The sequence below is a fragment of the Aspergillus caelatus genome (assembly GCF_009193585.1).
Source record: "Aspergillus caelatus strain CBS 763.97 unplaced genomic scaffold BDV27scaffold_35, whole genome shotgun sequence".
Classification (NCBI taxonomy): domain Eukaryota; kingdom Fungi; phylum Ascomycota; class Eurotiomycetes; order Eurotiales; family Aspergillaceae; genus Aspergillus; species Aspergillus caelatus.
Window position 1 is genome coordinate 58,465 of NW_022475298.1, and position 13,754 is coordinate 72,218.

At 51.1% G+C, this 13,754-nt stretch overlaps 3 protein-coding genes across 3 annotated transcripts; 1 reads left to right on the top strand and 2 right to left on the bottom strand.

Annotated features, from left to right (window-relative positions):
- Positions 1-314: 314 nt before the first annotated feature.
- On the bottom strand, positions 315-2,165 carry BDV27DRAFT_169611 (MFS transporter; the record flags this gene model as incomplete). The annotated part of the gene is made up of 2 exons (XM_032075082.1): positions 315-638; positions 738-2,165. 2 exons carry the CDS (start codon positions 2,163-2,165, stop codon positions 315-317), a joined length of 1,752 nt encoding a protein of 583 aa, XP_031930553.1.
- A 366-nt stretch (positions 2,166-2,531) lies between these two features.
- On the bottom strand, positions 2,532-7,857 carry BDV27DRAFT_123763 (DNA topoisomerase 2). Its single transcript, XM_032065937.1, has 2 exons — positions 7,677-7,857; positions 2,532-7,627 (listed from the first exon to the last, which is right to left on the bottom strand). The coding sequence occupies exon 2, from the start codon at positions 7,553-7,555 to the stop codon at positions 2,738-2,740; it is 4,818 nt and encodes a 1,605-aa protein (XP_031930554.1). The 5' UTR covers positions 7,556-7,627; positions 7,677-7,857; the 3' UTR covers positions 2,532-2,737.
- Positions 7,858-10,117: 2,260 nt separating this feature from the next.
- Positions 10,118-13,689, top strand: BDV27DRAFT_123767 (putative GTPase activating protein (Evi5)). Its single transcript, XM_032065938.1, has 4 exons — positions 10,118-10,918; positions 10,983-11,584; positions 11,637-11,993; positions 12,041-13,689. The coding sequence occupies exons 1-4, from the start codon at positions 10,520-10,522 to the stop codon at positions 13,362-13,364; spliced, it is 2,682 nt and encodes an 893-aa protein (XP_031930555.1). The 5' UTR covers positions 10,118-10,519; the 3' UTR covers positions 13,365-13,689.
- The last annotated feature ends 65 nt before the right edge of the window (positions 13,690-13,754 follow it).

The window sequence follows — 13,754 nt, forward strand, 5'->3', positions numbered from 1 at the left end:
AAACGAATACCATAGACAAGGTCGGGGAGTTAGGTTTTATATTCTGTAGTCATTTTAATCGCATTGACATTCTATTATGATTAACATATCTATATCTATATCTATCTTTTAGTCCATCCACACACACACACACACACACACACACACACACACACACACACACACACACACATTCATCCCCTACACTGCAACACATAAAACCCCATCTTCCTTTCCTTCATTCTACCCTCTAACCACCCAATAAACCCCCAACAGCCAACAAAACCCACACCCAACCCAAGCCCCCCAAAGAGCACCCTTAAAAGGAAAGAACCCTAAGAATCAACCGCAAACCTCGACCACCCTCTAATCCTCTCCCCCCAATACCAAAAAACATACGGCACAGGCGTCATAAGGGCACTAATACACGCCAAGATGGTAAGCGTATACTGCACGCCCAAATTCTTATAAAACGGGATCCCGACAACCGTCATCCCGCCCGCAGCACAATACCGCGAGACAGTCATGAACCCTAACGCTGAAGCCGCGTAGATGTCATAACTGTCGATTACGTACATGTAGCTGGAGATGAAGACGGTTATGGTTCCGAAGCCGAAGATTGCAGAGGCGATGATTGGGGACCAGATTGAGATCCATTCCTTTTATTCTTTGTTAGTATTTGGATTAGGGTTTGAGTTTAGGGGTTGGGTGTTGGATTGAGGATGGTATTGTTTGGGGAAGGGGAGAGTTAGACTTACGTAGTCTGTCCAGCCCATCCACAATAATCCGATAGGAATGAATGGGGCACCGAGCATGGCGAACCAGAGTCTGTTTTCGGGTCTTGTTGGGTGGGGGGTTCTGGGAATTTGTTCTTCTTCCTGTTGTTCTTGTTCACCTTCTGCATTGCAATTTGGATCTGTCCCTGACTGCGAAACCGAACCCGAGGTAGTAGATGTAGTAGTAGTAGAAGAAGAAGAAGCAGCCTCAAACTCCCTCTTAGTCCAAATATAAACAACAGGAACCCACAACCCGGCCGCCGCAATACCAACATACATAGCGACCCAGACAATATTGGTCAGACCCTGACTAAGACCATGGACATCCTGGAAGATAAACGGATAGCCGTCAAAGAACGTAAACAACACGATATAAATAACCGTCATGTACAACGAAATGAGCAGGATAATTGGTTCGTGAACCGTAAGTGAGAACTGGCGTTTGCAAGCCCCGAGAATCCGTTCGAAGAGGGCGATCTTCTGTACGTCCATTGCGGACCGATACCGTTTGTCTCCGGTGACCTGGCGCAGGTGGGCGGCTTTCCATTTTAAGAGGAGGGGTCCGTAGGTCTCTGGTTGGAAGAGGAGGATTAGGCCCATTACCAGACCGGACATTATCAGCATAATCCAGTTTGTCCAGCGCCAGGAGAGCGTGCCTTGGCCCATGTAGGAGGCGATGACGGGGCCGAAGACGGGACCGCCAAAGGAGGTGATCGCATAGAGGGGGAAGGTGAGGGTTTTTTCGAGCGGGTTCCAGAGGTCGGCGATTGTGCCGCCGGCGCAGGTGAGAGGTGGGCAGCCGAAGACGCCGGCGAGGAAGCGGAAGGCGAGCTGGGCGCCGATGTTGGGTGCGAGGCCGCTGGCCATGATGAAGATCATGAAGAGGGTGAGGGAACCGATGTAGACGGCGTTGCGGCCGAGGATTTCGGATAAGGGTCCTGAGACGAGGGAGCCGGCGGCGAAGCCGAGGAGGTAGATTCCTGTTGCGAGGGAGGCGACGACCTCGCTGACGTTGAAGGCAGCGGCGTTTTGGGGTATCACGGCGGATTCGATTGATGATGCGGCACCGACCGCGAAGGCGAGGGCGGAAACGATCAGGGTGGCCGTGATTCGTGTTGTCATGCTATAGTTGCGCGGATTCATGGGATCCTGGTCCTGCTCCCAGCCTACAAGGAAGACTGACGAGGGCGTCCCACTACTGCAGGCTGTGATGTCTCTGCGCTGTACGCCTGGGGGTAGCGCCAGTGGTCGCGATTCAGGTCTCTTCTCCCAGACCGTCTCGTCATTTTCGCTGGTGTTACCGCTGGCATCTTTGCTTTCGCCTTGTACGCTTTGGCCCCATTCTGGATGGTCAGCAAGCTGCTTGCGCACGGCCTGGCCGATGCGACGATATTGAAGATAGGACTGCATGGTAAAGAGTCAGTGTTGACTACGGTCCAGGAAAGAAGAAAACGAGGGAAATCGCACAGTCAATATAGGGCCATTGAGCTGCTGAATAATAGGATCCTTCTTTTTTTTTCTTTTTTTTTTTTCCTTATCTCGGATTGACAGTGGAGCAATTCGGGAGCTCTAGTGGGTTGGGGCCAGTGACAGGGACGATGGTGATAGAATCTAGACGGTGATTGCTGCTGCATGGAAACACTTGAAAGACTACCTGAATGGGTTATCGGGCCCGCACCCTACGCCCGATTTCCCGACTCGGAGAAAAAAGCTTGTCAATCAATATGTGGGGCTTCGGACTTCACGCCGGCTTACAAATGCCCTAAGTGACTGATTTTCTGCTCGGTGGTAAATGCCTTAAATTACTGCTATCCCCTAAGGCCGAGTCAATTCCGAGACCCAACGCCAAGATACAAAATCAAGAATAACATAAGAGAAAAGAGAGAGATATGGAACACAATAGAGAATGGCCGTCAATAGTTTGATACCATCACGAAATGAAATCTAGACGCTCAACGTCTCCCGGTGCATCACTTCTCGCCTCACTCGCTGTCCTCCTGGAAATCATCTTCCGAAGCATCTCTTCCGTCCTCGCTGTCATCGTCGATCACGTAGGTTTTCTTGGCTGCTGCAGTTCGCCGTGCAGGCCGACCAGCGGGCTTCCGAGCAGGACGCACCTCCTCTTCTTCCGAATCGGCCGCCTTCTTGCCCCCAGCGGGGGAGTCCAAGATATCATTGGCCATAGCGTCAATATCGTCATCGGATAAGTCATCGGCTAACTTCTTCTTCCGGGTAGTGGTCTTGGCTTGCTTGGAAGCGTAGGCCTTGGCAGCTGGTGACAAGGTGGTCTGCTTGGTGGCCGCAGCCGTCTTAGCAGCAGCAGTGGCATCCTTCTTAGGACGACCGCGCGCCTTCGCGGTGGTCGGCTTCGCGGCAGTGGCTGCCGCCTTGGCCCTTGCGGCTGACTTAGCTTTAGGGGCGGCGGGCTTCACAGGCTCCTCCTCATCGTCCTCTTCGGCGACATTATCATCCGAGACCTTCACTTCCTTAGGCTTGACCTGCAACGATCGCCGCGGAGACTTCGAAGGCAAGAGTTTGCCGTAATCAGTCTCATCGTCGAAATCAGATGAGATCCTCGATGTCTTCGGAGGGCTTGTCTGCAATCCGGAGCTGCTTCCGGGCTTATGCTCGGAGAAAAGCTCTCGGGAGTCGGACGTAGCGCTGTCCTTGGCTCCAATGCCCTTGACCATTTGGCTGACATCGCCCAGGAGATCATCTCCGTTGTCACTGTCAGAGTCGCTCATAGCATACTTGATAGGTTTGCGAGACCGGCTAGGGGGAGCGGACGACTTGGCCGCCTCAGCTTTTGTGATCTCAGCGAAGTCATCATCATCAAGATCGTCCTCGTCCTCCTCGTCCTTAGGCTTAGCCGTAGGCTTAGGCTTGGCCTTAGCCGCTGGGCGGCCTCTCTTGGGAGGTGCCTCGACTTCCATTACATCCTCGTCCACTTCTTTCGCTTTGGAAGCGAGTTTAGCGGCAGCTTTAGGTGCTCCACGACTCTTCTTCGGCATAATCTCTTCTACTTCTGATAGACCGAAGTCGTCATCTTCATCCTCCTTTTTGGGAGGCTTGGACGCTCCACGACTCTTCTTCGGCATAATCTCTTCTACTTCTGATAGACCGAAGTCGTCATCTTCATCCTCCTCCTTGGGAGGCTTGGACGCTCCACGCTTCTTCTTAGGCATTACTTCCACATCGGAGTCTTCGTCGGAGTTGTCTTCGTCCTTGGGCGGAGACTTAGATTTCGTTGCTGGCTTATTCAGGTAGTTGAGGAGGCCGCCTTTAGGTTCAGCCTTCTTGGCCGCAGCGGACTTCTTCGTCTTAGGGGCGGCAAAGTCCTCATCATCCGGGTCATCTCCAAGAGCAGCCTTGCGCTTCTTCGCTCCCGCTCCACGGCCAGCCGTCGTCATGAGCTTCGAGGACCCGCGCCGACCCATCATGGCCACCTTACGCTGGCGACGATGTTCATCCTCGAGCTGGAATCTCCATTCAGCGATGAACTCTTCCAGGTCACGCTTCCAGATATCCTCCTTGGACATCTTGATCAACGCGTCGACCTCGACCTCTTTGTCGCCAATCTGGCGGCGGAGCTTTTCGACACGCTCCTGGGTCAAAGACCAAATGGCCATACCTAAAAGATAATCGTAGGCACTGGAAAGAACTTCGGTGTCCTGAGAGTCAGACTCGTTATCCTCTTCCTCAACGACGCGCTCTTCTTCTCCAGCCTTGACGGCTTCAGCCACCTTAGGGAATGCCTTGTAGCCTTTGTCTTTCAGTTCCTGGACCAGGACATTCTTCTTCTTCTTGGAGACGACCAACTTCCCATCGATGATCTCCTGGACAAAGCGCGCCTGGTTGCTGAGCTTGTCGAGCTCCTTTTGAAGCTGCGAGAGTTGGTACTGCTTGCGCTTCTCGTAGAACTTTAGACGATAGGTATAGAATTCCTTAAGGATGTCATCAACGGCCGCATACTTTGTGATGCGACCTTCTGGGTCGAAAGCTACCAAGTTAGTGGTCGCCACCGTTTTGGACAATTTGAACTTCTCCTCCAGGCCTTCAGACAGAGCGCCCTTCATGTTCTTCTCATCCAACTGGATGACAAAATGTACCTTGGTATGGGTGTTGTAGTCCTTGTAGTCCTTGATGAACGAAGGAGTCTTCTCAGCCTTGATGATATCCTCCAGCTTGTCCTTAAAGTCCTGAGTCCAGGTCCGGATAGGAAGTTCGGTGATCTCAACTTCCTTCTCACCAGTTTCTTTAATGATACCACTGAACTTAAAGCGATCGCCACCGACATCGGTGACTTCACCGGTGAATCCGCGGAACCATGGCTGCATGGGTCGGATTTCTTCTCCGTCCATGAGTCGCTTGAGATTGTCCACGATGTCCTCGGGGTTGTAGTTAGGGATGGATGAACTCCAGCCGGTGCCAATACCGTCAGCGCCGTTGACCAGGATCATGGGAACCACGGGCACGTAGACTTCCGGCTCAATCTTTTCACCATCATCCTCATTGTAAGTAAGTAGAGGATCGTCATGAGCGTGGAAGACACGTCGAGCGAATGGCGACAGGCGAGTGTAGATATAACGAGCACTGGCACAGTCGGATCCACCTTGAAGACGACTACCAAAGTTACCACTAGGCTCCAGACAGTTCACATTGTTGGACCCGACGAAACTCTGTGCCAGGCCAACGATGGTCTGCTGCAAGGAGGCGTCACCATGTTGATACGCGGTCATACCAGAAACGTGACCCGCCAACTCGACCACCTTCATATCCTTCTTCAAGTTGCGGCGGAAACAGGTATAGAGAACCTTACGTTGACCGGGCTTGAGGCCATCCACGACCGAAGGGATCGAACGGATATTGTCCGCCATACTGAATAGGATAAGTTCCTTGTTGATGAAGTCGGTGTAAGAAATCTTGGACACTGAGTGATCCAAGAAAGTTCCCGGCTTGAATTGACGCAACCACTCCTTTCGCTCGTCGGCCTTCTTCTTGGAGAAAGCAAGCTCAATCAGGCCCACCTCGTTGTCCTGCATGGTGTGGAACTCCTTAAGATGGCGGTCAAGGTCCCGGAAGTAGATTTGTGCATCTTCGGTGGTACTGGTACCCAAACCCTTGTAGTACTTGTGGTCCCAGCCGCGTTCGTGCTTGTGTTCCTCCTTCCAGGCCTCATACTCAGGCATGGTGAAGAACGAGCGTTGCTTCGTAGGATTCTTCGGGTCACCCTTCCACACTTTAACAATGGGCGTGATGAACTCGATGAGAAACTCCGGAATTTTCAACAAACTCGGGAATTGAGCTTGCAAAAAGTTGATGAGCAAACCCTTGATGTGAGAACCATCATGATCCTGATCGGTCATGATCATCAAGTGTCCATAACGCAGCCCACGGGTATCCGTGTATTCTTTCTTGTGCTGCAACCCAAGGAAGTTTTTGATATTCTGGATTTCTGCGTTCTTCGATATCTGTTCAAAAGTGGCATCACGGACGTTGAGCAACTTTCCTCGGAGGGGAAAAACACCAAAGAGATCTGGACCGACCACGGAACGTCCAGCCATGGCCAGACCCTTGGCCGAGTCACCTTCTGTCAGAATTAGTGTGCAATGATGGCCATCCTTGGTACCAGCCTTGTTTGCATCGGTCAGCTTGGGATTGTTCATACGAGCACGGCGACCACCATCAGTCTTCTTCAGCATCTGGTCGGCCTTTTGCTGAGCGAAATGCAAAATATTTGACATGACGTCCGTCTTCAAGATCTTCTTGTAGAAGTCCTCTTCCAGAACACATTTGCTGCCGAATTGGGAGGTCTTGGTGGTCAGCTGCTCCTTGGTTTGAGAGGTGAAGGCCGGGTTGACAATCTGAGCGTTAACGAAAATAAAGATATGATTCCGAATCTGAGCAGGCTTTAGAGTGGCGCCGTTCTTGTTCTTTTTCTTCACTTGCTCGGCCAGTTTGTTACATATCTGGTCGGCAATATAGTTTACATGGGTACCACCGGAGGTCGTAGCAATGGAGTTCACGAACGACACCTGTTGGAAGGAGCCATCTGAGACTGCAAAGCCGACTTCCCAACGAGGATCAGGGCTGCAGGTGATAATCTCGTCCTTAGCGGCTGGACCATCGTCACCACGTTCCCGGCGGATCGCCTTGGTGTACATCTCCATGTACTTCTTGAAGTTGCGAACGGGCACCCGGCTACCGTTCAACTTGACCGCCACTTTCGCGGTTCCCGCCAAATCGTAAACACGACGCTTCACAAGGGCCTCGAAGTCGTTATCCATACCGTCCATTCCAAACTTGGCGTAGTCTGGCTTGAATGTGACCTTGGTGTAATCGTCACCCTTCGCATCAGTGATCTTCGCCTTGCCCATTTTCGTCATGTTGCTGGTCCACGTTTGTTTGTATTTCTTCTTCTGCCGCGAGTCCTGAGTCTCGATGCTGAACTCGGTGGAGAAAACGTTACAGAGCTTAGCACCGAAACCGTTACGACCACCAGTGACCTTTTGCTGGGTATCATCGTAGTTAGAGGAGGTGAGCAAATGACCGAAAATGAGTTCCGGAACGTAAATCTTCTCCTTTGCGTGCATTTCAATTGGGATACCGCGACCGTTGTTCCAGACGCTGATTTCGCCGGTTTCCCGGCTAATGGTCACGCGAATCTCGTCCATGTTGGCATCGTTTTGTTTGTTATCGGCAGCGTTGACGACGATTTCATCGAAGATCTTGTAGAGACCAGGGACATACGAGACCTCACGGAACTCCATCCCCTCCGACTCCGAACTGTACACCCACATGTGCTGCGAGGTACGTTCAATGGACCCGATATATGTATCCGGACGTTTAATGATATGTTCAAGTTGTGTAAGCTGCATCTTTGGTTAGCTAGCGACTTGGCAATTGTCCCGGCCTACTTGCCTTCTGGTACTTCTCTGATACGTTCGAGTCCTTGGGGCCGGCGTCAGCATCATTCGTGAAGGATTCATTTTCGACATCTGCAAGAGGTTTGGCGCCGCCCTTCTTCGCTGCGGGAGCTTTCTTCGCCTTCTTCGGGGGTGTATGTGACAGGACGGAGTCGTCATCGTCGAGCTGATCGCCGTCTGACATGTCGTCGTCATCGCTGTCTGGCTTGGCGCGCTTCTTTGAAGCAGCGGCCTTTCCGGTCGCTTTGCCTGTGAGAGTTGTTTGCGTCATCTTCTTAGACGCAGCTGCTTTCTTAGGGGCCGCCTTCGCCTTGGGCTTCTATGCGACTGTCAGTATATGTACGGATGGATTGAGGGACGTGACAATCCAACATACGGGCTCGGGCTCAAAGTCAGAGCCATCGTCCTCAAAGACGGAATCATCCATTATCGAGTCGTCCATGGTGAGAGAACTGAAAAGTTAGGAGAAAGTATAGGAAACGTGCGCAACGAGTGACAGAAAATTAAAGAAATAGGGGAGAAGGCATGTGAGCGCTCTCCAAGAAGCAAAAGAAGTTTAGGTGGCGTTGAGAATAAACGAACAAAACCACAGTAAAGGCCCCCAGTCAGAAACTCCTCCTTTGTCGTCTCTTGTGTTGATTTTTTGTTGTTGACGCGCCCATGCGACTAATGGGTTGACGGCAGAAACTGTCTTTCCGCCATCGGTTCAGCATTGTTCCGCCCCGGGGTGGCGGAGTTTTGGCCGCAACGGGCAATTCCTAAACACTTGCGCCCGAAAGGGAAATGGCGACCAAAACATCCAGGGGGCGCGGGGGAGGGGAAATGAGCCTGGACACGAACCAGACTTGATTTTCGATGACAGAGTGAGTGTGCATGACTATTCTTATCTGTGGTCATTGCACACCTCTCTTACTTATTGTGTAAAAACGAAAACAGAGTGAAGTGGTTCATTACAGTCTTTTACAGCTTAGTTCCCCTAGACAACCAGACCGATCAATACGTATGATCCATACAGAAGTATTCCTCATGTTACACAATTCAGTGTCCATGTGTCCTTTGCGTTTGACCAAACAGCCCTTATTCTGTCTTAGAACAGATGGGGACTTCTATATGCAGAACGATAATGACTGCTCGACCCTGTAGTGCGACCACTGGTAGTGGGTTCGGCGGAGATTTCCCCTTTTTCAAGAAAGATATATATATATATTTGTAGCATTAGTGACTACTACCAACGGCCGACGCTATAGCCAAGCACCCTATATGCTCGAGTCACTAACCATTTGAAGTTAGCTCTGTAGAGAAATGTTCTAAAGCTATGATGGAAGTTTCCATTGTTATCACTTCCACATGCTTATAACCCTCCTTTTACTTTTAATCATCTAAATAGATTAATGTTAATATGAACCCAACGGCGAACAAGGAACATCAGGCTGGTCTTGGCATACAATACCCGATACAGATTATATTACATGGCGGCCAATGATGTCGTGTCAGACGTCTGACCAGCCAATCAATCTGAACTCCATCATACCCGAAACGCATGAAACTCGTTATTGGGCTGTATCATTACATTCAGGGGAAGGCGCCATTAATGGGCCAGTCATGGAATTTCTATTGTCTTTGAAGTGGATTTGCCCTGAGGGACTGCATGCAGGTACAGTACACACATTAGTACTACTTGTACTAGTACTGTATGCAACAAAGGACTCATGGAATAGATTTTACGGGGAAGCGTAAACAGGTTAGCGACAGTCGATTGTCAAAGACGATATGATCATCGTTGCAATGACTTTTTCGGGTGTTCCATGTCAAAGCTCCAAGTTGTCTCCTCACCGTATCGAAGTGGATAATCAGCTGCAGCGTTAAAAATTGTTATGGACGATTATAGTGCAGTGGAGACTCGGTCTGGATCGACCGGATCCAGAGAATTCAAAGGCACTCACTAATTCCACGGTGTGTCCATAGGGCTTTTTTGGTCTTGGATTCGGAGATTACCCCCGTTAATACAATAGATTGACACACCGCTGATAGGAAAGTGAGGGTTGAGTGATCTATCCGTGGTCTGTCGCAGAGAAGATCTATTTTCGGGGTTGGAGTGGAGGAAAATTCCATGGTTCGGTGCAGGGTGGAAGTACCCTGGATGTACTCTGGAAGTACCGAGTACCTGATCCAGATCAATATGGTACCATGTCCACGAACTCACAATTCTTTCAGTCCCGCACAATGATAATCACAAAGAAGAAGAGGAGATTCAGGACGAGAGAAGCGGAGATAATTATTGAAAGCGATCGGCAGGCGAGACTCTCAGGGACTCGGAGGGGACGAAAATGCTAATACTAATTTGAATTTCCCCTGAGGGAGGGCTGTCATGACCGTGTACTAACGACTATGGAAATACTAGTGGGTTCCATAGTATTGTGGTAGTGGCCGACACTAATTACTCAAGCTAAACAACTTTCTACATTTGCTGTCATTATTATTTCTTCCTCAGGAGTCCGATCACTCAACTTTCTTCCCCCCCCTTCTCTTTTCCTGGGAAATTTTTAATTTTTGTGCTTGACTTGTCCTCTACTCGTTCTACACCCCGCTACGATATCATCGTCGTCTCTATTCACTGTGGTCGCACTCAGAAATGCTGTCATTCTTGACGGCCACTGCTTCGATTGATCGCCGCCACTCTTCTTATCGTGTGCTCGCTCTCCGTTAGCCCCTCGTTCCCCTCAACCCCCGTTATCCCATCAGCGCGTCCTTCGCTAGAGACTCAGCGGAGGGATGAGTCACTGATCTCGACAATTCTATACAAGGAAATAAAAATAAAAAAAAGACAACACTGACACCATGGACAATTCCGAGGCGGCCACCGCGCAACTTCATTCGCCCGGCGTGCCGAAGAACATCCCTCCGATTCATCAACATTCCGACTCAATGGTGACTGTCCCCTTATCTGACGTACAATCGAGTTCCGAGCATACACAGCCCGATTGGCGGACGCTTGACATTCCTCAGACCCCGATCGAAGTTACGTCGCCGACGGGAGAGAGCGTAGATGCCGACGAACCAACGAGTACCACGCCCACGCGAGACTCGGAACAACAAATTCTGCAACCACGGACATACCGCGCCTCGATCGTTTCACGAAGTAGCGAAGAAATCTTCCGAGGCGAGGTCGATGGTGTTGACTGGAGGGAACTGGATAGATCTGAAGAACAAGAACCGCGTGGGGAGGGTTCTGATGAGGTGCGTACCATACGATGCTGATGGGTGCTAGAAAAGCATGATGGAAGAAATTGACCAGATTTAGTCTACCTCGCTCCTGTTAGCTCGGCTGGAACAGGAGAATAATGCTCTGGCCACTGATCCCAAGTCAGGTTTGCAAGCACAGCAGTTTCGCGGAGTGAGGAAGTCCCGGTCGCAGTCATTGCGTCAGGTTAAGCAATTAATCAACGATGACCCTCGGTCGCTGCGATACTCCCAGCTTCCGCCGCCCCCGTTGACTGAGCTCGAGTTCTGGGCGGCTCTAGTCTCGGATTACCCACAAACGGCCCAGCGCTTGCCGACGTTGACCTCGAATAAGATCCGTAGTGGTATCCCACCTCCTCTGCGAGGGGTTGTATGGCCTAGCTTGGCTGGAGCACGGGATACGACACTGTTAGCGGAGTACCAGCGACTTTGCGGCGAGACGAGTCCATACGAAGGACTGATCGGGAAAGATATCGGCCGGAGCTTCCCCAATGTAGAGATGTTCCGCGATCCTAACGGGGAGGGACAGCAAATGCTCGCTCGAGTGCTGAAGTGCTTCAGTCTCTACGATACGAAAATCGGCTACTGCCAAGGCCTGGGGTTTGTGGTTGGTCCTTTGTTGATGCACATGACAGACGCTGAAGCGTTCTGCGTCCTTGTACGGTAAGTCAACATTTGCTCTCCACTGAAGTTGAGCCATCGACTGATGAATTAGGCTCATGGACCACTATGACATGCGTACATGCTACCTTCCGGATCTCTCCGGGCTCCATCTCCGTGTGTACCAGTTCCAAAATCTTCTCGCCCGTCTTCGTCCAGCTCTATATGCGCACCTGGAGTCACTGCATGTCGAGCCTATCTACGTGTCGCAATGGTTCCTATCGTTCTTTGCGGTCGCGTGTCCGATGCCAATGCTTCTCCGGATTTACGATGTCATCTTCCTCGAAGGCGCCTGTGAAACTTTAATGCGAGTGGCGCTATCGCTCATGCAGCGCAATGAGAAAAAGATTATGGCATGCGCGGAATTTGAAGATGTCATGCAGCTTTTGCTATCGAGGAGTTTGTGGGATACGTAAGTCGTCTCTTTCCGCCGGGAGAATCTCAGCCTAACAGAGATAGATATGCCTGCCACGCGGACGATTTCGTCAACGATTTCGTTTCGTTGACTTCGCTGGTCACCAAGGAGAGTCTCCAGACGTTGGAGGCCAGCTACAACCAGTCGCAAGGAGTGCCGACCGGCATTTCCTTCCCACAGATGCAAGCAGCGGCGTCTAGGTTTCTGGGCCGTTTCTGGGCGGGGTCAAGCTCTCACACTTCTGCCAAGCCGTTTACCCTCAACCCCAACCACGCTAGTTCCTCGGCCAGCATTCGCCGCACCACTTCCAAACAAAGCATGACTTCGACGCTCAATTCGATTGAATCCACGTCGGATGCTAGCACTGCTCCGACGGAGGTGTCCAGTGATGCGCCGAAGCCGCGTGTCAAGTCCATGATGTCGCAGCACAAAGATCGTGATCTCCACACGCAGATCGAAGACCTGCTCATGGCACTCAGCGACTTACAGCGACAACACGCGGACCTCACTCGGGAACTACAACAAGAGCGCGAAGAGCGCGAAGCAGATCAGGAACTGTCTAAAACGATGCTGAGTTACATTAAGGAGCTCGACAATCCCCCGACCGATTTGATCACCAAGGCGGAAGGGCGATTTGGCGCGACCGAAGCCCCTGTACGAGAATCGATCGGCCAAACCAAGCAGCAGCTTCTGGAAGACCTCAATCGGTGGAAGGAAATGCATTCTGTGGAATCCGGCCGATGCCATGATTTAACGCGCCGGATTGACGAACACGAGAAGGAGAATACCTCACTGCGCGAGCAGGTACGCGAAGCGCGGGGTCGCATTCAGGATGGATATCGGGAACGGCAACGGCTCGAACGCATGTTGCGCGAATTGCGCACGGCTCGAAACCCCCGAAGTAGTGCCGAGACACCACCAGATTACGGCTCGCCAGTCAGCGAACCGGGAGAGGGTATCCCAGGCGGCCTGCGGGAGTTGAGACTGGTTCGCACTAATTCGCAGAAGAGCACGTTCACAAAGAGGACTAGCAGTCTCGGCTTGCAGAATGTCCTGTCGACAGAAAATAACAAACCGGCTGCCGAAGAAGCCTTGCTGCTCGAATTGGTTAATGCGAAGACGGCGGAGGCGGTAGCCAAGCAGGAATTGGAAGAGATGAAAGTGAAGATGGATGGAATGAGGAAGCTAATAGCAGCGTCTCAACGATCCCCGTCGCAGAACGGCGACCGCAATTCCATCGTTCGATCACCTTCGTCCGCGGGAAGTCTCCATAAGGCGTCTACGGAGCCTGCTACCGGCGGCGGCGGCTTCTTTGGATGGGGACGTCGGGCGGCCTCTACCAGCAACGAACAGTATACAGAGAAATAACTGCGGGGAAACAGGTGCATATACATATGGTTGTGTTTGTTTGTACATTGTCAGATTGACCTTGCATGGCGGAGTTGGTGTAGTTGGTGTTCATTTGTTGGTCTCTTTTGGAAGCATATATCCCAAGTACAATAGGCTGTATTCTGGTGTACATACATTGATATCTGAGGCGCTTGGTGCATATTGGATTGACTTGTATACCCTCACCTATGTCGGTTACGCCGAGTTTTGTAAGGACCATTGGAGATAAAGGCCACAGCTTCAGCATAAAACCGAGAAACATCCGGGCATGTTAGGGCTCAGTTACTTCCGAAGACACTTCTCCTCTCCCTAACTAGATTCTCCTGTCCTATAAATATTTTATCAACAAACAGTGATCTATTCCAAGCT